Here is a 25,316-nt window from a genome sequence, read left to right on the forward strand (position 1 = left end):
ACACACATACACACACAGCCTACACATTCACGCAAACACAAACGCAAGATATGCATTGACGCACATACACACGTAAGCAGACATATACACAAAACTACACACACACACACACACACACCATAAAAGCACTAGCAGAAGATTCTAATGGTGGACAGTCCACTTAAATTGATTTTTATTGGGATGCATGGGCCTCTTACTTTATTTTACCCAAATTAAATCAAGCATACTCATTGGTTGTGGATTGTGTGAATCCCATCCTACTACAGTCTTTGACGGTCCACAGTGAGCCTGTGACGATTTTCCCAGTGTGAAACTGTAGATATTATGGATTTTTGTGTGTGGCTCACTGCGCAGGGTTTCACCTCAATGATATCAGATTAATCCTTCTTCATGATAAGAGCATTGCTGTTTTCTTGCTTTGTGCAATCCTAATATCTCTGTGTGCTATATTATCTGATGATAAAGTATCTGTGTCCTAGCATATCTGTGTGCTAGTATCTCTGTGTGCTAGTATCTCTGTATGCTAGTATCTCTGTGTGCTAGTATATCTGTGTCCTAGCATATCTGTGTGCTAGTATCTCTGTGTGCTAGTATCTCTGTATGCTAGTATATCTGTGTGCTAGTATTTCTGTGTGCTAGTATATCTGTGTGCTGGTATATCTGTGTGCTAGTATCTCTGTGTGCTTGCATATCTGTGTGCTAGTATCTCCGTATGCTAGTATATCTGTGTGCTAGTATATGTGTCTGCTAGTATCTCTGTGTGCTAGTATATCTGTGTGCTAGTATATCTATGTACTAGTATATCTGTGTGCTAGTATTTCTGTATGCTAGCATATCTGTGTGCTAGTATTTCTGTATGCTAGTAAATCTGTGTACTAGTATATCTGTGTTTGCTGGAGTGTCTGTGTGCTAGAGTATCACTGTGCTAAATTATGTATGTGCGATAGTACATATTTTCTATAGTTCCAATGTGTTATAGTATCTGTGCTAGAGTATCTCTGTTATGGTATCTATATGCTCCAGTATCTTTCTTCTATGCCTTTACTAACAGTTCCTATTGTTTCTCTCTTTTTGCAGAGCAATGTGTCTGGTCCTTTGGAGAGCCAGTGGATTTCACAGTGATTCCCATCCACCACTCGGATATACAGAGTTGGAGTTTTGACACAAGCTCATCTACGCAGGCCTGTCAGAGTTGTGTCTGCCTGGGGGTTAACGCTCCCTCCACCGTCCCTCCTCCTCCTCCCCCTCCTCCACCAACACCACCGCTGGCTCCTCCACCGCTGGCTCCTCAGTCCGAGCAGAGCTGCTCCACTGCATCTTTAATAGAGGTCTCTCAAAGCATTGCCTTCCATGGTTTCTGCCCTGCTCCAGACCCTATCATCTTACATCGTGAAGATTTGCAAAGGAATGTTTACAAAGAAATTGGCGAATCCCACAAAGAAGAAAGAGAGTAGCGACAATAAAGAGCCTAAATTGACCACCACTGATTTGCGTGACAAAGGTAACCTGACGCCGACACTCTCCTCCACTGTGAAAACCACAGTGAAAAATATCAGCAAATGCTCTTCGGCGCGTAACATCTCTCTTGAATTAGACGACGGAAAAAATGACTGCTCATCTCTCTCACCGACTTTCAGTTACCGTGTAGCGATAGCCAACGGACTCCCGAAAAACACTCTTCTGCTGAACAATAATGAGAGTATCTTCCAGGAGATCCTCTCCATCAATAGCGAATACTCTGACTCCCTGAGCGAGGCCAAACCTGTGCGTAGATTCGATGAGCAGAAATCTCACACCATGCCAGTGAGACGGAACAGGAAGAGCCTCATTAGTCTGGCGCCCTCCGATGGCAGCTCAGAGGGTGAGAGGGTGGAGCGCTCAAGTCTGCACACTCTCCGACTTGGCGCGCTACGCAAGCTGAGGAAATGGAAGAAGAGTCAGGAGTGCGTGTCTTCGGACTCCGAGGTGAGCAACTGGAGGAAGACCCTGGGTATCCGGAGCAAGTCCCTGGACCGGGCTGGGAGGCAGCAGAAGTCAACCTCTGCCTTAGAAGCCGGCTCCAGCTCTACAGGCTGCATCAACCAAACCCAGGATGTGATGGAGATGATCTTTAAGGAGCTGCAGGGCATCAGCCAGATCGAGACAGAGCTTTCAGAGCTCAGGGGACATGTCAATGCCCTGAAGAACTCCATCGACGAGATCTCCTCCAGCGTGGAGGTGGTGCAGACCGAGATCGAACAACTGCGTACTGGCTTTGTCCAGTCCCGGAGAGAGACGCGAGACATCCACGACTACATCAAGCAGGTCAGCCACCAGGCCAACAAGGCCAGCCTGAGGTTTATAAACGTCCCTGAGGAGAAGCTGGAGAAAACTGAGAGTCTCATCTATCACATTCTAAAGGACAAAATGGGATTTGCTGAAGCACATAAAACACTTAAAATAGAGCTAGCCCATCGGTTAGGGCAACAAAGAGAATGTTCCAATGCAAAACCTAGGCCTATTATTGTAATATTCTCAACCCCCTCAGATAGAGATTTAGTTTTGAAAAAATGCTACAAACTGAAGGGGACTGGTATATCTGTATCCACTGATAGCTTAACGACTCATGATGTGAAGGAAAAGAAAGATAAAGGAGAAATGTCCTCTTCTCAAACCTACGAGAGCATGGACATTAAGGTCTCAGCCAAGGACAAAGCTGAGAGTGATGACTGGGACTCTATGGACAGTGACAAGGAGCTAGACGAACTAAACAGGAACAAATATGCAATGGTGGTGTCTAAGCCCGTTCACAAACATAAAGCAGATAAAAAGAGGCACGGTCACCATGAGCACGGTAGCCGGTCTGCGGATGAGGCAGGCTACTCTGCCTCAGTTCATTACGCTGATGACTCCTATGATGAGTCTGACAAAGCCTCCAAGCCCTACTATGGTGACCTCACCCCCGGCTGGCTTTCTCAAAGCGACTACTCCACCCCCAAGCTCAGCCGCTCCGAGTCTGACTGCTCCAAGCTCTGCCAGTCCTACTCTGAAGACTTCTCAGAGAGCCAGTACTTCAGCCGGCCCAATGGCAGCTCTCTTCTATCCTCCTCAGACCAGGAGCTGTGGCAGAGGAAGCAGGAGGACATGGCGTCATCATGGTATGCCAGCCAGACCCTCAGCCAGGAGAACCCTCCGTACGCTGAGCCCAACGAGGCCGAGACCACCGAGACCATCGACAGTGGGGTGAGCAATGGGTTGATCTGCATGTCTGGGGATAGGAGCCATTACAGCGGCTCACAGCTGTCTCTGCAGGGAGACCTCTCCCCATGGAAGGACTGGCCTCACCTGGAGCAGGGAGCAGACTCTGGGCTGGACGCTTCCACAGAGCAGAACCTGGTGTCTGAGGTCAGCAGCCCCTTTGACCCAGCTGCCATCCCTGGCTTCCCTGAGAACATCACCAAGTGTCAGGAGGTGGACCTGGCATTTGAAGGGGAGGAGACTTTCATGTTGTATATGGTGGAAAGCACCCTCTTGGACACTGCCCCACTGGAGATCACCCAACTAGAGAGTGCCCGGCTGGGTAGTGCTCCCCCCACTACTCTTTATACAGCCCCTATCGTAGCGAAAGAACCTGTTGTAACACCACCTGTCCATAAGCCTAAAGCTAAAGAGACTGCTAAAACACTTCCTAAAGAAACTTCTAAAGCAGCTCCTAAAGCTAAAACACCTACTAAAGAGTTAGCTAAAACTGTTCCTAAAGAGATTGCTAAGACTATTCCTAAAGAGTTAGCTAAAACTGTTCCTAAAGAGATTGCTAAGACTATTCCTAAAGAGGTTGCTAAAACTATTCCTAAAGAGGTTGCTAAAATTATTCCTAAAGAGGTTGCCAAAACACCTAAAGAGGTTGTTAAACCTATTCCTAAAGAGGTTGCCAAAATACCTAAAGAGGTTGCTAAAACTATTCCTAAAGAGGTTGCTAAAACTATTCCTAAAGAGGTTTCTAACACTGTTTATAAAGTGACTTCTAAACCGGCAAAAGAGGTTGCTAAATCAATTGCTGAAGAAGCTGCTAAAACTATTAAACTAAGAGAAACAGCCAAAATGATTCCTAAAGAGAATGTTAAAACACCTCCTAAAGAAATTGTTAAAGCTATTCATGCAGAGGCTCCTAAAACACCTCTGAAAGACACTCCCAAAACAAGCCCAAAAGAAACTCCCAAAACAAGTCCGAAAGACACTCCCAAAACAAGTCCAAAAGAGGCTGTGAAAATACTTCCCAAAGACACTCCTAAAACAAGTCCAAAAGAGGCTGTGAAAACACCTCCCAAAGACACTTCTAAAACTCGTACAAAAGAGACACCTAAAATGGTTCCTAAAGGGGCATCTAACACGCTTCCTAAAATGGCAGCTAAAGAAGCCCCTGAACTATCCACCCAAACATTCCCTGAGCTTGATGTCAAACACAGCTTCCAACCGAGCCAGACCAAGTCATCCACCATGTACCGTAGCCAGAGCGAGATCCGGTCCGAGAAAGTTGTAGAGGAGGTGCCCAAGTCCTGGAGCAGCCGCCTCAGCATCGACCTCACCGACAAAGCTCCATCCTTCAGCTTTGGGTTCGGCTCCACCCTGAAGAAGGCAAAATCAGCCCTGGAGGTGGTGTGGAAGTCAGGCCCTCCACCTAGTGCCGCTCCCCCAGAGCCACCCCCAGACTCAGGCTCCTTCATGGGCCGCTTCTGCACACTGTCCACCTCCACGGCCAACGACACCAGCACCACCATCGACTCAGACGTCTACACAGATTCCTTTGTCTACAAGGCTGAAGATGAAGATGAGGCTACCACTGGTGACCAGCTGGAGGACAACGAGACCGCCTATGTCGGGGTGATGGAGCAGGTCCTGGCCAACCTGGAGAACCGGTCCAATGCCAACGACACAGAAGAGACAGAGGAGTTTGAGGAGCCCATACTGGATTATGATCCTGATGCCTCTCAGGATTATGTCTCTGAAGACTATGAGGCTACCACCCAGGATTACGAGGACTCTGAGGAAGTTGAGGCCACCCAGGAGGCTGCAGTCGTTCTGGAGTATGACTGTAGTCTGGACGAGCATTACGACGAGGAGTACAGTGAGGATTACGTTGATGATGCCATGACGGGGGACACGGCAGAGGACACAGCAGAGTATGAGGCCATGGTGGAGTATGTCGAGGTGGAGGAGCCTGACGAGGAGGAAGAAGAGGAGGAGGAGGAGGAAGAGGAGTTAATGGAGGACATGGAAGAGGGGGATGAGATGGAGGAGGCCTCCGAAGCGTCTGCGTCGGAGAGGACGGAAAACCTAGAGGATGAGAACAAAAACATTCCGGAGAAGGAGGAGATGCCTGCAGAGGCTCCGCCCAAAAAGCGAATCCGTCCGACGTTTAAGGAGGCTGCGCTGAGGGCCTACAGGAAGCAGATGGATGAGCTGCAGCAGCAGATCCTGGCTGGAGGTAGCTACACCTTCTCTTTACTACATTTTACTTCACTTTACTACACTACACTTTACTTCACATTACTACACTTTACTACACATTACAACCTGATCTGGTTCGCACTGTATAACCAACTGCTATGGTAGTTGTCATGGCAAATTGGACCATTGGATCTTGCAAGACAGCACAAACAGATCTGGGACCAGGCTGCTACACTTTGTCTTCTCTCTTTACTCATCTTTGGCATTGCACCAGTGTAGTGCAGAAAGTTTTACTCAGTTCAGGTCATAAGGTTCAAATTATGGTATGTATCATACAGTTAACAGTACAGTAGCATGTCAAGTATGCACTATAAAATAGATATGTTTGTGTACTATCTGACTTTGATCCATGACATTTGAACACAGACATTTATCTGAGATGTGGAATGATTGGTGTCAGTTGAACATGTCTTTGGTAGAGAATCCTTGAGGATCAGACTGAGGCCTGTAGTGGAATATGCATGAGCACCTGGAAACCCCCAGCATCTGTTCCACCGGTGTTGGGATTTCAGGGACTTTCAGGTTGACTTTGACTGTTTGATTTGCTTCTGGCATCTTCTGGAATTAGTCATTGATTTTGTGCTTGATGCTAATATGAAGGGACGACTGTTTTCTTTGAAGGTGGGCAAGGTTAGTGTCATGGTTAGAGGTATGTATAACATAATCCTCGTGGTGTAGCACTTTACAGCTGACTTAAACTGATGGATTTTTATTTTAGAATACAAGCGGCTTTTTTTCAGTTGGAGAGTTGTCTGATTTTTAGTGAGTATGTCTCTTCCTCATGAACATTTTATGGATCTAAATCGGTACAACACCCATGTTCCGGGGAACAATGCAATCAGATTAGCGAAGACTCGAACAACATGGATTCCATCCATTACCATCGACCATCAGGGATATTCAGACAATGAAAGCAAAATAACTCACTGTTTCTGACAGCTTAGAAATATGAACTAAAAACTGAACCTCAAATTCAAGTGGTGTGTGTTTACCAAGCCTGGAGCCACATTACTCTTTCCATTTAGTGAACTAGGTCTATTCTCCACATTACCCTTCCATTTAGTGAACTAGGTCTATTCTCCACATTACCATTTCCATTTAGTGAACTAGGTCTATTCTCCACATTACCCTTTCCATTTAGTGAACTAGGTCTATTCTCCATATTACCCTTTCAATTTAGTGAACTAGGTCTATTCTCCACATTACCCTTTCCACTTAGTGAACTAGGTCTATTCACCACATTACCCTTTCCATTTAGTGAACTAGGTATATTCACCACATTAACCTTTCAATTTAGTGAACTATGTCTATTCTCCATATTACCCTTTCAATTTAGTGAACTAGATCTATTCTCCACATTACCCTTTCCATTTAGTGAACTAGGTCTATTCTCCATATTACCCTTTCAATTTAGTGAACTAGGTCTATTCTCCATATTACCCTTTCAATTTAGTGAACTAGGTCTATTCTCCATATTACCCTTTCAATTTAGTGAACTAGGTCTATTCACCACATTACCCTTTCCATTTAGTGAACTAGGTCTATTCACCATATTACCCTTTCCATTTTGTGAACTAGGTCTTTTCTCCACATTACCCTTTCCATTTAGTGAACTAGGTCTATTCTCCACATTACCCTTTCCATTTAGTGAACTAGGTATATTATCCACATTACCCTTTCCATTTAGTGAACTAGGTCTTTCTCCACATTACCCTTTCCATTTAGTGAACTAGGTCTATTCTCCACATTACCCTTCCCATTTAGTGAACTAGGTATATTCTCCACATTACCCTTTCCATTTAGTGAACTAGGTCTATTCTCCACATTACCCTTTCCATTTAGTGAACTAGGTCTATTCTCCACATTACCCTTTCCATTTAGTGAACTAGGTCTATTCACCACATTACCCTTTCCATTTAGTGAACTAGGTCTATTCTCCATATTACCCTTTCAATTTAGTGAACTAGGTCTATCTCCACATTACCCTTTCCATTTAGTGAACTAGGTCTATTCTCCACATTACCCTTTCCATTTAGTGAATTAGGTCTTTTCTCCACATTACCCTTTCCATTTAGTGAACTAGGTCTATTCTCCACATTACCCTTTCCATTTAGTGAACTAGGTCTATTCTCCACATTACCCTTCCATTTAGTGAACTAGGTCTATTCTCCACATTATCCTTTCCATTTAGTGAACTAGGTCTATTCTCCACATTACCCTTTCAATTTAGTGAACTAGGTCTATTCTCCATATTACCCTTTCAATTTAGTGAACTAGGTCTATTCACCACATTACCCTTTCCATTTAGTGAACTAGGTCTATTCTCCACATTACCCTTTCCATTTAGTGAACTAGGTCTATTCTCCACATTACCCTTTCCATTTAGTGAACTAGGTCTATTCTCCATATTACCCTTTCAATTTAGTGAACTAGGTCTATCTCCACATTACCCTTTCCATTTAGTGAACTAGGTCTATTCTCCACATTACCCTTTCCATTTAGTGAACTAGGTCTTTTCTCCACATTACCCTTTCCATTTAGTGAACTAGGTCTATTCTCCACATTACCCTTTCCATTTAGTGAACTAGGTCTATTCTCCACATTACCCTTCCATTTAGTGAACTAGGTCTATTCTCCACATTATCCTTTCCATTTAGTGAACTAGGTCTATTCTCCACATTACCCTTTCAATTTAGTGAACTAGGTCTATTCTCCATATTACCCTTTCAATTTAGTGAACTAGGTCTATTCACCACATTACCCTTTCCATTTAGTGAACTAGGTCTATTCTCCACATTACCCTTTCCATTTAGTGAACTAGGTCTATTCTCCACATTACCCTTTCCATTTAGTGAACTAGGTCTATTCTCCACATTACCCTTTCCATTTAGTGAACTAGGTCTTTTCTCCACATTACCCTTTCCATTTAGTGAACTAGGTCTATTCTCCACATTACCCTTTCCATTTAGTGAACTAGGTCTATTCTCCACATTACCCTTTCCATTTAGTGAACTAGGTCTATTCTTGTGAATTCCGTCAATGCTTTTAGTGGAACATTGACCCACTTTTAAGAGTTGATAATAATGTCAAAATATGATTTGTCTTATTGCTCTGCTATTACATTTCCCCTTTGGGATGTGCTAAATGAATCAACCGGTATACCTTAGACTATGGCTGGAATCTCATGAAACCTGCTGAAATTATATTATTAATTTGCTAAAAAATGCTCATTTTGATTAAAGTGAATATTAGATTTGTTTTGTTACACCTCAAAAAAACATGATTTATGAATCTGATTAAACATACTGGAATAATGCTTTTTTCTGCAGCTCAGGTTTGCAGACAAAACCGCAAGCTTAATCAGACAAACATATGGCCAAGTGGTTATAAGTGGTTATTATTGATTTAGTGTAACGGTTTTCTTCCTTGGAAGGAGATGAGGACCAAAATGCAGCGTGGTTATTTATAAACATCTTTAATGAAAGATGAAAGATGAAAACGTGAACACTATACACAATAAGAAAACGTTGAAAAACCGAAACAGTCCTAACTGGTGCAAAACACAGAGACAGGAACAATCTCCCACAAGATACCTAAAGAATATGGCTGCCTAAATATGGTTCCCAATCAGAGACAACGATAAACACCTGCCTCTGATTGAGAACCACTCCAGGCAACCATAGACTTACCTAGAACACTCAACTGAACACAACACCATAGACTACAAAACCCCTAGACAAAACAAGACACATAAATCACCCATGTCACACCCTGGCCTAACCAACATAATAAAGAAAACACAGAATACTAAAGCCAGGGCGTGACAGTACCCCCCCCCCCCCCCCCCCCCCCCCCAAAGGTGCGGACTCCCGGCCGCACACCTAAACCCATAGGGGAGGGTCTGGGTGCGCGTCTGTCCACGGTGGCGGCTCTGGCGCGGGACGTGGACCCCACTCCAACACAGTCTTAGTCCGCTTACTTAGCGTCCCTTGAGTGGCGACCCTCGCCACCGACCTTGGCCTAGTAACCTTAACAAAGGGCCCCACTGGACTGAGGGCCAGCTCCGGACTGAAGGGTAGCTCGGAACTGAGGGGTAGCTCGGGACTGAGGGGTAGCTCAAGACTGAGGGGTAGCTCAAGACTGAGGGGTAGCTGAAGACTGAGGGGTAGCTGAAGACTGAGGGGTAGCTGGAGACTGAGGGGTAGCTGAAGACTGAGAGGTAGCTCAGGACTGATAGGTAGCTCAGGACTGAGAGGTAGCCCAAGTCTAAGACATAGCTCAGGCATGTTGACGACTCTGGCAGATCCTGGCTGAATGGCGGCTCTGGCGGATCCTGGCTGAATGGCGGCTCTGGCGGATCCTGGCTGAATGGCGGCTCTGGCGGACCCTGGCAGACTGGCGGCTCTGGCGGATCCTGGCAGACTGGCGGCTCTGGCGGATCCTGGCAGACTGGCGGATCCTGGCAGACTGACGGATCTGGCAGATCCTGGCTGACTGGCGGCTCTGGCGGATCCTGGCAGACTGGCGGCTCAGGCGGATCCTGGCAGACTGGCGGCTCTGGTGGATCCTGGGCTACTGGCGGCTCTGGCGGATCCTGGCTGACTGGTGGCTCTGGCGGATCCTGGCTGACTGGCGGCTCTGGTGGATCCTGGCTGACTGGCGGCTCTGGCGGATCCTGGCTGACTGGCGGCTCTGGCGGAACCTGGCTGACTGGCGGCTCTGGCAGATCCTGGCTGACTGGCGGCTCTGGCAGATCCTGGCTGACTGGAGGCTCTGGCAGATCCTGGCTAACTGGCGGCTCTGGCAGATCCTGGCTGACTGGCGGCTCTGGCTGCTCCATGCTGACTGACTGCTCTGGCTGCTCCATGCTGACTGGCGGCTCTGGCTGCTCCATGCTGACTGGCGGCTCATGACAGACTGGCGACTCTGGCGGCTCATGACAGACTGGCAGCTCTGGCGGCTCATGACAGACTGGCGGCTCTGACGGCTCATGACAGACTGGCGGCTCTGGCGGCTCATGACAGACGGGAGACTCTGGCGGCTCATGACAGACGGGAGACTCTGGCGGCTCATGACAGACGGGAGACTCTGGCGGCTCATGACAGACGGGAGACACTGGCGGCTCATGACAGACGGGAGACTCTGGCGGCTCATGACAGACAGGAGACTCTGGCGGCTCATGACAGACAGGGGACTCTGGCGGCTCATGACAGACGGGAGACTCTGGTGGCTCATGACAGACGGAGACTCTGGCGGCTCATGACAGACTGGCGGCTCTGACGGCTCATGACAGACTGGCGGCTCTGGCGGCTCATGACAGACGGGAGACTCTGGCGGCTCATGACAGACGGGAGACTCTGGCGGCTCATGACAGACAGGAGACTCTGGCGGCTCATGACAGACGGGAGACACTGGCGGCTCATGACAGACGGGAGACTCTGGCGGCTCATGACAGACAGGAGACTCTGGCGGCTCATGACAGACGGGAGACTCTGGTGGCTCATGACAGACGGAGACTCTGGCGGCTCATGACAGACGGGAGACTCTGGCAGCTCATGACAGACGGGAGACTCTGGCGGCTCATGACAGACGGGAGACTCTGGCGGCTCATGACTGACAGGAGACTCTGGCGGCTCATGACAGACGGGCAGCTCAGGCGACGCTGGGCAGACGAGCAGCTCAGGCCACGCTGGAGAGGAGGAAGGCTCTGACAGCGCTGGACAGGCGAGGCGCCCTGCAGGCCTGGTACGTGGTGTCGGCACTGGTGGTACTGGGCCGAGGACACGCACAGGAAGCCTGGTGCGGGGAGCTGCCACCGGAGGGCTGATGCGTGGAGCTGGTACTGGATAGACCGGACCGTGCAGGCGCACTGGAGCTCACTGAGCCTGCCCATCCTTACCTGGTTGACTGCTCCCGGTCGCCCTGCCAGTGCGGCGAGGTGGAATAGCCCACACTGGTCTGTGCAGGCGAACCTGGGACACCGTGCGCAAGGCTGGTGCCATGTACGCCGGCCCAAGGAGACGCACTGGAGACCAGATGCGTAGAGCCGGCTTCATGGCATTTGGCTCGATGCCACCTCTAGCCCGGCCGATACGAGGAGCTGGTATGTACCGCACCGGGCTATGCACCCGCACTGGGGACACCATGCGCTCCACATTATAACACGGTGCCTGCCCGGTCTCTCTCGCCCCCCAGTAAGCAGAGGAAGTTGGCGCAGGTCTCCTACCTGGCTTCGCCACACTTCCTGTGTGCCCCTCCCAATACATTTTTGTGGCTGACTCTAGGGCTTCCTTGCCAGCCGTGTTCCCTCGTATCGATGGCTCCTCTCTCCGGCTGCCTCTGCTCTCCTAGCTGCCACCACCTGTTCCCATGGGAGGCGATCCTTTCCCGCCAGGATCTCCTCCCATGTGTAGCAACCCTTGCCGTCCAACACATCATCCCATGTCCATTCCTCCTTGTGCTGCTCCTGCTACCACTGCCTGTCACCACGCCGCTTGGTCCTGTTGTGGTGGGTGATTCTGTAACGGTTTTCTTCCTGGGAAGGAGAGGAGGACCAAAATGCAGCGTTGTTATTTATAAACATCTTTAATGAAAGATGAAAACATGAAAACTATATTTAAAATAATTAACGTTGAAAAACCGAAACAGACCTAACTGGTGCAAAACACAGAGACAGGAACAATCTCCCACAAGATACCTAAAGAATATGGCTGCCTAAATATGGTTCCCAATCAGAGACAACGATAAACACCTGCCTCTGATTGAGAACCACTCCAGGCAACCATAGACTTACCTAGAACACTCAACTGAACACAACACCATAGACTACAAAACCCCTAGACAAAACAAGACACATAAATCACCCATGTCACACCCTGGCCTAACCAACATAATAAAGAAAACACAGAATACTAAAGCCAGGGCGTGACATTTAGTGAAGCAAACAATGAACTGTTTTAAGTGGAATGAAGAAAGGTTTTTAAATCAGAGCTATGGCGGGGCCTGTCTCTTGTTTAATTGAACAAGCTCTTGACCTACATGTGGTAGCAGCTATAGTGCACAGCTACACTCACAGCACAGCATACACACGCACACATACACACACACACACACACACACACACACACACACACACGCACACAAACACACACAAACACACACACACAGTTACAGCAGTAGATCATGTACACATTATATTGGATACAATGAACTCACGCTAAATGAAATATACAGTATAGGCTAATGGATACAGCATACTCACACCTATATATTATGTAAGGTATGTAGGACACAACATACCCCTTTATTATAGATACATTATATTAAATATAAATACATACAGTACATATTTTCAAAGACGTGATCTACTTTGCACTTGGGCACTATTCCTTGGTAATTGGTTTCATTACCAGGCAAGCTAAAACAAACACACTTCAAGCATTGTAAAGTATTAGACACTTGTATTTTACCCAGTTCAGATATGGCTACAGCTACAGCTAATGCTGCTGCTGTTGTTATTACTTGTTATTTTGTCATTGCTAGTTATTTTGCTTTTGCTAGTTATTTTGCTATTGTTTATTCTATTGCTATCACTAATTCTGTTTCTAGTTATGTTGTCATTGCTACATCTATTTATATTGGTAATTAAAATGTATTTAGCAATTGCTAGAGCCTAATCTATTTTTATTTCTACAGCTACGGACTATACTGTACATGCATGAATACAGCTACAGCTACTTACAGCTACAGCTATTGCTACTAACACTGCTATTGTTAGTGTTAGTGTTACAGCTGCCATTCCTGTATTGAGATGCTAATTTGGGCTCCCAAGGGCATTCTCTAACCAGGTCAGCCTTGCTTAAAATATTTATATGAGTTTTGTATGGTAGTGTACTGTAGCCTCTTTCAACTACTACTGCTGCCACTGTTGGCTGCGGATGGTTTCTCCTGGGAGAGGCAGAGAAAGGCAGACCCTGGTCCTGGCACACTGTGCCACATTCTATAAGCGTCTATATATAAAAGACGCAAAAAAAGTGGAAAGCAGGAGAGGGAGTTGTGTTGTTATGTTAATTGTTGTAACTCTAGGCCTAGATTGCTGTTCAAATACCAATACTCTTAGTTGACTGGCTCTGTGGCTCTGCCCTGGCTCCAGATCTGCAGTAGTCAGAAACTAACTAGCCACAGGACAGTCAGGCAAATGCTAGATGGGCTGATCCATCTATAGCCAAGTTGGCCGGTCTAAATTTGGTTTTTATGCGCAAAATTATTCATATTTGGCTAATAATGGGGGCCTCAAGGTAAAAATTGGCTGGTATGTTTGGATTTCTGGTCCCAGTCTGTCCCTTGCAGCAGACGTTCCAGTGGTTTAGGCTGTGGGAGGGATTATCAACAGAGATTCTGAGCTAACGTGGAGCGTCTTCCTCCCTCCTTGAGAATGGCTGTAGTTCTGAGTCCCTCTCTCTCCCTTCCCGGAAAATGGCTGTATAGCTTTGACTTTGTCTTTCTCTCTCACTGGAAATGGCTGAGGCTTTGAGTCCGTCTCCCTGCATCGGTCTGCCACAGCCACAACACAAGAGGAAGCATCCCAAATGCAATTGGACTCCTTTAGTGATGGTGTTACATGATGCAGAGAGTTTGAGTGCTGCAGCCTATGGGATACCACTGATTCTGGGCAGGCCCCACTTGAATTTCTAGTAGCTACAGATTTATGGACATAGCCACTACTTCTACCATGTACGACCACTCCACAGATCCTACAAGCATTCAGACTGACAGGGCGTACTAGACTACTGTCCATAACTAGCACTGGCATAACACAGTTTCTCTGGACCCCCTGCAAGATCGGAGTTGCCCCCCCCTCCATTTTCTCATGTTAAACCTAACATTTCACAAAGCTATGCATGGTATCGCAATGCTGCCATTTTTAAACTGCTGGCTGGTGGAAATAATGTAATTACTTGTTCAGTAATTAAAGTTGGAAATTCTAGCTTTTCAGATTATAAGATAAAAGTTTGATGCCACAGCATACTAATCAGCTACCAATATAACGATCCTGTATATGCTACTTGAACCTGCACGTCCTCGCACTTTCTCCCAGCTTGGATAGAAAGTAGTTGTGCGTAAAACCAGCCTATTATTGCCAAATAATACAGTCAATTACCCTCAAAACACTAGCTTACTAGGGAAAGTTTCCTTATGCAGTGAACTGTCTATCGCTAAATACCATATTTAGCTGCTACAGTGCCTTGCGAAAGTATTCGGCCCCCTTGAACTTTGCGACCTTTTGCCACATTTCAGGCTTCAAACATAAAGATATAAAACTGTATTTTTTTGTGAAGAATCAACAACAAGTGGGACACAATCATGAAGTGGAACGACATTTATTGGATATTTCAACAAATATTTCATATTTCAACAAAGATTTTTTAACAAATCAAAAACTGAAAAATTGGGCGTGCAAAATTATTCAGCTCCCTTAAGTTAATACTTTGTAGCGCCACCTTTTGCTGCGATTACAGCTGTAAGTCGCTTGGGGTATGTCTCTATCAGTTTTGCACATCGAGAGACTTTTGCACATCGAGAGATTTTTTCCCATTCCTCCTTGCAAAACAGCTCGAGCTCAGTGAGGTTGGATGGAGAGCATTTGTGAACAGCAGTTTTCAGTTCTTTCCACAGATTCTCGATTGGATTCAGGTCTGGACTTTGACTTGGCCATTCTAACACCTGGATATGTTTATTTTTGAACCATTCCATTGTAGATTTTGCTTTATGTTTTGGATCATTGTCTTGTTGGAAGACAAATCTCCGTCCCAGTCTCAGGTCTTTTGCAGACTCCATCAGGTTTTCTTCCAGAATGGTCCTGTATTTGGCTCCATCCATCTTCCCATCAATTTTAACCATCTTCCCTGTCCCTGCTGAAGAAAAGCAGGCCCAAACCATGATGATGCCACCACCATGTTTGACAGTTTGACAAGCTTTTTTGCTTTTACGCCAAACATAACGTTTTGCATTGTTGCCAAAAAGTTCAATTTTGGTTTCATCTGACCAGAGCACCTTCTTCCACATGTTTGGTGTGTCTCCCAGGTGGCTTGTGGCAAACTTTAAACGACACTTTTTATGGATATCTTTAAGAAATGGCTTTCTTCTTACCACTCTTCCATAAAGGCCAGATTTGTGCAATATACGACTGATTGTTGTCCTATGGACAGAGTCTCCCACCTCAGCTGTAGATCTCTGCAGTTCATCCAGAGTGATCATGGTCCTCTTGGCTGCATCTCTGATGAGTCTTCTCCTTGTATGAGCTGAAAGTTTAGAGGGACGGCCAGGTCTTGGTAGATTTGCAGTGGTCTGATACTCCTTCCATTTCAATATTATCGCTTGCACAGTGCTCCTTGGGATGTTTAAAGCTTGGGAAATCTTTTTGTATCCAAATCCGGCTTTAAACTTCTTCACAACAGTATCTCGGACCTGCCTGGTGTGTTCCTTGTTCTTCATGATGCTCTCTGCGCTTTTAACGGACCTCTGAGACTATCACAGTGCAGGTGCATTTATACGGAGACTTGATTACACACAGGTGGATTGTATTTATCCTCATTAGTCATTTAGGTCAACATTGGATCATTCAGAGATCCTCACTGAACTTCTGGAGAGAGTTTGCTGCACTGAAAGTTAAAGGGCTGAATAATTTTGCACGCCCAATTTTTCAGTTTTTGATTTGTTAAAAAAGTTTGAAATATCCAATAAATGTCGTTCCACTTCATGATTGTGTCCCACTTGTTGTTGATTCTTCACAAAAAAATACAGTTTTATATCTTTATGTTTGAAGCCTGAAATGTGGCAAAAGGTCGCAAAGTTCAAGGGGGCCGAATACTTTCGCAAGGCACTGTATTTATACAAAATATTTTATACAAATTACACATAAAATGATCTAACAATTAGGAAAAAATAAGTCGACTTGAGGATAAATTCAGCCACTATTTATTGGTGAACTTTTGTCTGGCTAATAGCCTACACAAATGGGCTGCAATATTCAAGGTAGATTAAATTAAAACAAATGAAATCAAACTTGAAACACTCCCCTGATCTCCTGAAGTCCTCCTTATTTGTGTGCAAATGTTTTTACCTGTACGTCTAGGTTGTGGACTGTTTTCCATACTGAGTATTGCCAACCTAGACAGTCTTTCCTGAGACATTTTCCATTATTCTGCATTTCCATTGTGTTGCACACAATTTAAACTTAGTCTTGAATGATGCATGCCAAGATATACCAGAGATAAGGGACTGTTGATATTGAAACCCCACAACTCAAACGCAGGTTCACTATAGTATGAATGAAAGCGAAAACCGCTTTTTTTGTTCAAGCCCTCAAGAACTGTTGTCTGTTAAAGATGACAATTTGTTTGCATCTGGCAATTTATTGACTGTCCTGTATCCAGATTACTTGTCCCCAGAGCTTCTTACGCAGTAAATCTCTTTTCGTAACGTGTTGAGGCCGGCAATTAAGGATAATGAGAGGCTCAAAGATGTTGCAGAACTGCTGTATTTGAAACACCACTCCCCCTGCAGTTTACCTGATGTTGCTATGGCAATCATGCTGTTTTTACTATTCCTGTGACTGTTACTACTGCAGAGAGATTGTTTTCTAAGCTAAAACTCATAAAGACCTACTAAGAAGCATTAGGCTTTCGGTCTGAAATGAGCTTTTGAACACCTGAGTAAGCTCCACTCATTACACTGGCACCTTCGTAGCCTTGACCACAACATTTGTTCACCGATATCCCCTTATACTTGCAGTCAGTTAAATGCTTTCTTTTCAAGGCCTGAGGCACTTTTTCAGTCACATTCCTGAAGCCCAAGAAACAAACACTTAGCTTCCTAGAACATAGTAAAAATTTTAAAATTAAAAAGTTGCTGAATTAATTTTTGGAGGGTTACTGTCAAAATGACATCGATGACAGGTGCAATGGTCCCCAGAGCTTATGGGACCTCCTGCCTTGTGCGGGAGGTCCCACAAGGTGGTGTCCGGTACGCCAGTGATAACTAATGCAATGGTGCACTGAATCTGTTTCATTGCTTTATCATGGTTTCTGTAATATCATTATTATGTTAAATGTCATCAGCGTGAGAACGTGTGATGAGTCATGAGATGACTCTCTTCTCTCCCTCTTTTCTTTCTCTTATTTTCTCTTCCTCTCTCTCACTTCCCTCCTCTCTCTTTCTCTTCCCTCGCTCCCTTCTCTCTCTTCCTCTATTATTCTCGTTCCCCCCTCTCACCCCTCTCGCTGTTACTTTTTCTAATCATTTGTGTGTTGGTATTGAGGCCCAGCCTCACAGACCTTGGTAGGAAGGGTCAGTAGGCCTACCTGGTTATATTGCCAGCCTGCAGAAGACTATTACGAAGTGTTGAATTGCACACTTCCCATCATGGACTCCCTCCAGCCAATTTTTAAACCAATCCAATGCCTTTAAATCTATGACTGGAATTGTGCGGGTGTGGGATGGAGAATTTGGCCAAAACATAAGGCTCCAAATGGGAAGTGCTTCAGCACCTGATTATATTACTAGCCTGAAGCCGGCTAGCTTCTGGTTATACTGTTAGCCTGAAGATGGCTAGCTGCTGGCCATTATGTATTGTTACCAGGAAAGCTATCTTCTGGTTATATTGTTAGCCTGAAGACGGCTAGCTTCTGGTTATATTGTTAGCCTGAAGATGGCTAGCTGCTGGCCATTATGTATTGTTAGCCTGCAGAAGGCTAGCTGCTGGTCATTATGTATTGTTAGCCTACAGAAGGCTAGCTGCTGGTCATTATGTATTGTTACCAGGAAAGCTATCTTCTGGTTATATTGTTTGCCTGCAGAAGGCTAGCTGCTAGTTATACTATATTGTTAGCCTGCATCAATGCTATCTGCTGGTCATACTGTATTGTTAGCCTACAGAAGGCTAGCTGCTGGTCATACTGTATTGTTAGCCTGCATCAAGGCTAGTTGCTGGTCATACGGTATTGTTAGCCTGCAAAAGGCTAGCTGCTGGTCATACTGTATAGTTAGCCTGCATCAAGGCTAGCTGCTGGTCATACTGTATTGTTAGCCTGCAGAAGGCTAGCTGCTGGTCATACTGCATTGGCACTACCGGCGCCGACAGAGATAGCCGCCTCGCTTCGCGTTCCTAGGAAACTATGCAGTTTTTTGTTTTTTTACGTGTTATTTCTTACATTGGTACCCCAGGTCATCTTAGGTTTCATTACATACAGTCGAGAAGAACTACTGAACATAAGAGTAGCGTCAACTCACCATCAGTACGACCAAGAATATGACTTTCGCGAAGCGGATCCTGTATTCTGCCTTTCACCCAGGACAACGGAATGGATCCCAGCCGGCGACCCAAAAAAACGACTTCGTAAAAGGGGGAAACGGAGCGGTCTTCTGGTCAGACTCCGGAGACGGGCACATTGTGCACCACTCCCTAGCATTCTTCTCGCCAATGTCCAGTCTCTTGACAACAAGGTTGATGAAATCCGAGCAAGGGTAGCATTCCAGAGGGACATCAGAGACTGTAACGTTCTTTGCTTCACGGAAACATGGCTCACTGGAGAGACGCTATCGGAGTCGGTGCAGCCAGCTGGTTTCTCCACGCATTGCGCAGACAGAAACAAACATCTTTCTGGTAAGAAGAGGGGCGGGGGTGTATGCTTCATGGTTAACGTGACATGGTGTGGCCACAACAACATACAGGAACTCAAGTCCTTCTGTTCACCTGATTTAGAATTCCTCACAATCAAATGTCGACCGCATTATCTACCAAGGGAATTCTCTTCGATTATAATCACAGCCGTATATATTCCCCCCCAAGCAGACACATCGATGGCTCTGAACGAACTTTATTTGACTCTTTGCAAACTGGAATCCATATATCCGGAGGCTGCATTCATTGTAGCTGGGGATTTTAACAAGGCTAATCTGAAAACAAGACTCCCTAAATTTTATCAGCATATCGATTGCGCAACCAGGGCTGGAAAAACCTTGGATCATTGCTATTCTAACTTCCGCGACGCATATAAGGCCCTGCCCCGCTCTCCTTTCGGAAAAGGTGACCACGACTCCATTTTGTTGATCCCTGCCTACAGACAGAAACTAAAACAAGAAGCTCCCATGCTGAGGTCTGTTCAACGCTGGTCCGACCAATCTGATTCCACACTCCAAGACTGCTTCCATCACGTGGACTGGGATACGTGCGTTGAAGATGTCGTTCCCATAGCAACGATTAAAACATTCCCAAACCAGAAACCGTGGATTGATGTCAGCATTCGTGTGAAACTGAAAGCCCGAACAACTGCTTTTAATCAGGGCAAGGTGACCGGAAACATGACCGAATACAAACAGTGTAACTATTCCCTCCGCAAGGCAATCAAACAAGCTAAGCATCAGTATAGAGACAAAGTAGAATCTCAATTCAACGGCTCAGGCACAAGAGGTATGTGGCAGGGTCTACAGTCAATCACGGATTACAAAAAGAAAACCAGCCCCGTTACGGACCAGGATGTCTTGCTCCCAGGCAGACTAAATAACTTTTTTGCCCGCTTTGAGGACAATACAGTGCCACTGACACGGCCCGCAACTAAAACATGCGGACTCTCCTTCACTGCAGCCGACGTGAGGAAAACATTTAAACGTGTCAACCCTCGCAAGGCTGCAGGCCCAGACGGCAACCCCAGCCGCGCCCTCAGAGCATGCGCAGACCAGCTGGCTGGTGTGTTTACGGACATATTCAATCAATCCCTATCCCAGTCTGTTGTTCCCACATGCTTCAAGAGGGCCACCATTGTTCCTGTTCCCAAGAAAGCTAAGGTAACTAAGCTAAACGACTACCACTCACTTCCGTCATCATGAAGTGCTTTGAGAGACTAGTCAAGGACCATATCACCTCCACCCTACCTGACACCCTAGACCCACTCCAATTTGCTTACCGCCCAAATAGGTCCACAGACGATGCAATCTCAACCACACTGCACACTGCCCTAACCCATCTGGACAAGAGGAATACCTATGTGAGAATGCTGTTCATCGACTACAGCTCGGCATTTAACACCATAGTGCCCTCCAAGCTCGTCATCAAGCTCGAGACCATGGGTCTCAACCCCGCCCTGTGCAACTGGGTACTGGACTTCCTGACGGGCCGCCCCCAGGTGGTGAGGGTAGGCAACAACATTTCCACCCCGCTGATCCTCAACACTGGGGCCCCACAAGGGTGCGTTCTGAGCCCTCTCCTGTACTCCCTGTTCACCCACGACTGCGTGGCCACGCACGCCTCCAACTCAATCATCAAGTTTGCGGACGACACAACAGTGGTAGGCTTGATTACCAACAACTACGAGACGGCCTACAGGGAGGAGGTGAGGGCCCTCGGAGTGTGGTGTCAGGAAAATAACCTCACACTCAACGTCAACAAAACTAAGGAGATGATTGTGGACTTCAGGAAACAGCAGAGGGAACACCCCCCTATCCACATCGATGGAACAGTAGTGGAGAGGGTAGTAAGTTTTAAGTTCCTCGGCGTACACATCACAGACAAACTGAATTGGTCCACCCACACAGACAGCATCGTGAAGAAGGCGCAGCAGCGCCTCTTCAACCTCAGGAGGCTGAAGAAATTTGGCTTGTCACCAAAAGCACTCACAAACTTCTACAGATGCACAATCGAGAGCATCCTGTCGGGCTGTATCACCGCCTGGTACGGCAACTGCTCCTCCCACAACCGTAAGGCTCTCCAGAGGGTAGTGAGGTCTGCACAACAAATCACCGGGGGCAAACTACCTGCCCTCCAGGACACCTACACCACCCGATGTCACAGGAAGGCCATAAAGATCATCAAGGACAACAACCACCCGAGCCACTGCCTGTTCACCCCGTTATCATCCAGAAGGCGAGGTCAGTACAGGTGCATCAAAGCTGGGACCGAGAGACTGAAAAACAGCTTCTATCTCAAGGCCATCAGACTGTTAAACAGCCACCACTAACATTGAGTGGCTGCTGCCAACACACTGACTCAACTCCAGCCACTTTAATAATGGCAATTGATGGGAAATGATGTAAAATATATCACTAGCCACTTTAAACAATGCTACTTAATATAATGTTTACATACCCTACATTATTCATCTCATATGTATATGTATATACTGTACTCTATATCATCTACTGCATCTTTATGTAATACATGATTCACTAGCCACTTTAACTATGCCACTTTGTATACATACTCATCTCATATGAATATACTGCACTCAATACCATCCACTGTATCTTGCTTATGCCGCTCTGTACCATCACTCATTCATATATCTTTATGTACATATTCTTTATCCCCTTACACTTGGGTCTATAAGGTAGTAGTTTTGGAATCGTTAGCTTTAAATTTGATTTGATTTGATTTATTGTTAGCTTGCAGGGGAGGGTCAGTGCTTGTTGATGGTTAGCTTGCAGGCCTCCTAGTTAAACTGTTAGCTCGCAGCAGGCTAGCTGCTTCACTGACTTTGGATCAATGCCCTCTGTGACCATGCTCTGTTGTATTATAGTCTATTTATTCAACTGTGCGACCAAGACACTATCCACTTTATATTTGTAATACAGTCATACTTAGCATATTCATAATTTATACTGTTTATCCTATTGTATACATATATGTTTTATTACTATGCATGCTACTTTCCTCTAATTACTTAAGTCACTATTTTTGTGTGACTTTTGATTGTTATTGACATTGTACTGCAATGTTGAGGCTAGTATGCAAGCATTTCACTGCACCTTTATGCCTGCTGCAAACTGTGTACAATTAGAGGTGTTTGGAGGGGTCGTGCTTGGTGATGGTTAGCTTGCAGCTTGCCTCCTAGTTAAACTGTTAGCTTGCAGCAGGCTAGTTGCTTCACTGACTTCGGATCAATGCCCTGTGTGACCATAAGTGTTCCTCTGCATCTGACTAGCTGGATTTACTGTTATCTCAATGAGGTTGCTGACAACATAACCAGCTTTCCTCTTTGAAATCGATTATGTTTTATTTCCTTTCCAGTGATTTAAGTGGGTATTTTTTATAACCTTTTAAAACGTCTTTGTATTCTGTGTCTCAGTGGCACAGCTGGACCTTGCTAGAACTTACCCAGATTTGCCTTAGCTTTGAGTGGCACCTAGATTTCCTGCATCTTAGCTGTACCTATGCTAGCTGTGCTATGTTTCCAGATTTGCTGCTAGACCAATTGTATTTGAGCTGTATCTAGATTTTCTGCACCTACTATATCTTAGCTGTACCTGTATACTTGGCAGATCTGCATTCGTTTTTCCTATGTTACAGTAGCTGTACCTATCATAGTAGCTTCACTGATCTTAACATGGCTAAAGAGGTACATTGAGGCCAGTGTTGGGGCTAGCAGGTTGTTTGAAAATGTATTCTTTACATGTGCTGAAGAGATCAATGGAAGGCAGACCATGGCGGATAGAACAAGGATGCTGTCATTGGCACCCATTCAAAAAAGATGATTTAACAAAGTGGATATTAGTCAAATTTGTAATGATTTATGTGTTCTAACAGGCCCACAATTTGGTTAATACAATCTGATTTGCATGCCGCATAATATTTCGAAGTTGTCCTTTCAGGTTTAGAAAAACAATATGCTAAATGCCGACTCCCGTTTCGATAAGCTAGCCATATAGAAATTGGTGGTGGTATTTGCAGTCATTTTTATATGTAATTTAGTTGATTGGTGACAATGACATTAACATGTAATGGGGTTGACACACATACAAACATTGTATGCTCATTTTTACCACAATAGTGCTAAATACACTTAACTAAACAATAGCTTAAATGTATAGGCTAACTTTGATGGGCGGCAATGAGGAGATTTGTGTGGCGTTTCCATGGCATTTCCATTGTTATGTTTGAACTCTTTCCTGATCTATAGTTTGCTAGTGTGTTCAGAGTCTGGGGTTTCCTTGTACAGTGATGACAGAGGTCTCTCAGTGGCAGCTAGCGCTGACCTGCCTTCTGTAAACAATGCTAGTTCACACAGTGACTGCATCCCAATTGGCACCTATGGGCCCTGACCAAAAGCAGTGCACTATATAGGAAATAGGGTGGCAATGGGATGCAACAATGTATCACTACCTCTCTGTCAATGTTGCTGTAGGACTTAGCCCTAGTATATCACCGAGTGTTGTTTTTTATGCGTGGCAGTATTTGATCTTGATTATGCTGACACTTATCAGTGGCAGAACAATAGTGAAGTCCTTACACTGCCCTGTACTGTGTAGCGCTATCTCTTTAAGACTACAACATTATCATCAACGGTTCAACACCTAGGACACTCTCCGGTGTAGCCCTGTTTATTTAAATGAAGTTTGTAGTTTACTTTAGGGTTATGGAGAGACATAAAAGTTATCATTGGGTTAGAGTACTGCTGTCCACCGCCAATAATTTTCTGTCAGTTAAATATGCAGTGCACTGCATTATTAAAAACACTATCATCAAAACTATGTCTAACAGAATGTCAGAGTTCACATCTGCTAAATAACTTACAGTATCAGTCCATGTATTCGTGTATTGTATTGTCATTTCTCCATATAGTACATGGTATATTGGTATGACTCTAGTTATTTCAGTACATTGTACATTGGTGTGACTCCAGCTAATTCAGTATATTGTACATAGGTATTTCTATTGTACATTGTATCGGGCAGAAAGTGGATTATTTCCATGTGTTACAGTGTGTCTATTCACAGTTACTATCCCTCCGGCACAAACTGACTGTCTCTGTCTGTATAAATTTGTTGGGAAAAACTGAAGTAAAAAATATTGTACTGAAACATCTCTAGCACTGAAATATGTTTATCCCTATATACCACTTTAATTTAGCAGATGTTTTATCCAAAGGGATTTCCATTCCAGTGAGTGCATGTATTTTTATTATGCGTATGTGACCCCTGCAGGAATTAAACCTCCGACTTTGGCGTTGATGCTAATGATAATAATAATAATGATAATAATAATAATAAATTGCATTTGTAGAGCGCTTTTCATTTATAGACATAAATCACAAAGCTCTAGTAACTGAGCAACAGGACCACCACCAGATATGGCTGTATCTATGTCCTGTAGTAAGAGACTGAACTGAACCACATCTATAGTACTGGTTCTTATTGTGCTACATGTAGTACTATATCTAGTACTCTATCTATTCTGTTAGGAACTGAACTCGTGTTAGAGACTTAACTGAACTCATGTTAGAGACTGAACTGAACCACATCTATAGTACTGGATCATATAGTGCTACATGTAGTACTATATCTAGTACTCTATCTATTCTGGTAGGAACTGAACTCATGTTAGAGACTGAACTGAACAACATCTATAGTACTGGTTCTTATAGTGCTACATGTAGTACTATATCTAGTACTCTGTCTATTCTGTTAGGAACTGAACTCATGCTAGAGACCAAACTGAACAACATAGTATTGTATCTAGTTATGGGACTGTACACATTTATAATACTGTATGTATTTAGAGACAGAACCACAGTATTGTATCTAGTTATGGGACTGTACACATGTATAATACTGTATGTATTTAGAGACAGAACCACAGTATTGTATCTAGTTATGGGACTTTACACATATATAATACTGTATGTATTTAGAGACAGAACCACAGTATTGTATCTAGTTATGGGACTTTACACATATATAATACTGTATGTATTTAGAGACAGAACCACAGTATTGTATCTAGTTATGGGACTGTACACATGTATAATATTGTATGTATTTATAGACATAAACACTTA

General features: G+C 44.9%; 1 protein-coding gene across 1 annotated transcript in view; it reads left to right on the forward strand.

The window, feature by feature from the left end:
* LOC110526645 (protein unc-13 homolog C) overlaps window positions 1–25,316 on the forward strand; it is a 250,965-nt gene that overhangs the window by 16,271 nt on the left and 209,378 nt on the right. The window contains 1 exon segment of the mRNA XM_090238947.1: window positions 1,078–5,464. Within this exon segment, the coding sequence (XP_090095073.1) occupies window positions 1,351–5,464 (4,114 nt within the window). The 5' untranslated portion in view covers window positions 1,078–1,350.

This window comes from Oncorhynchus mykiss, chromosome 6 (genome assembly GCF_057628025.1).
Source record: "Oncorhynchus mykiss isolate SJ-2025 chromosome 6, ASM5762802v1, whole genome shotgun sequence".
Lineage (NCBI taxonomy): Eukaryota > Metazoa > Chordata > Actinopteri > Salmoniformes > Salmonidae > Oncorhynchus > Oncorhynchus mykiss.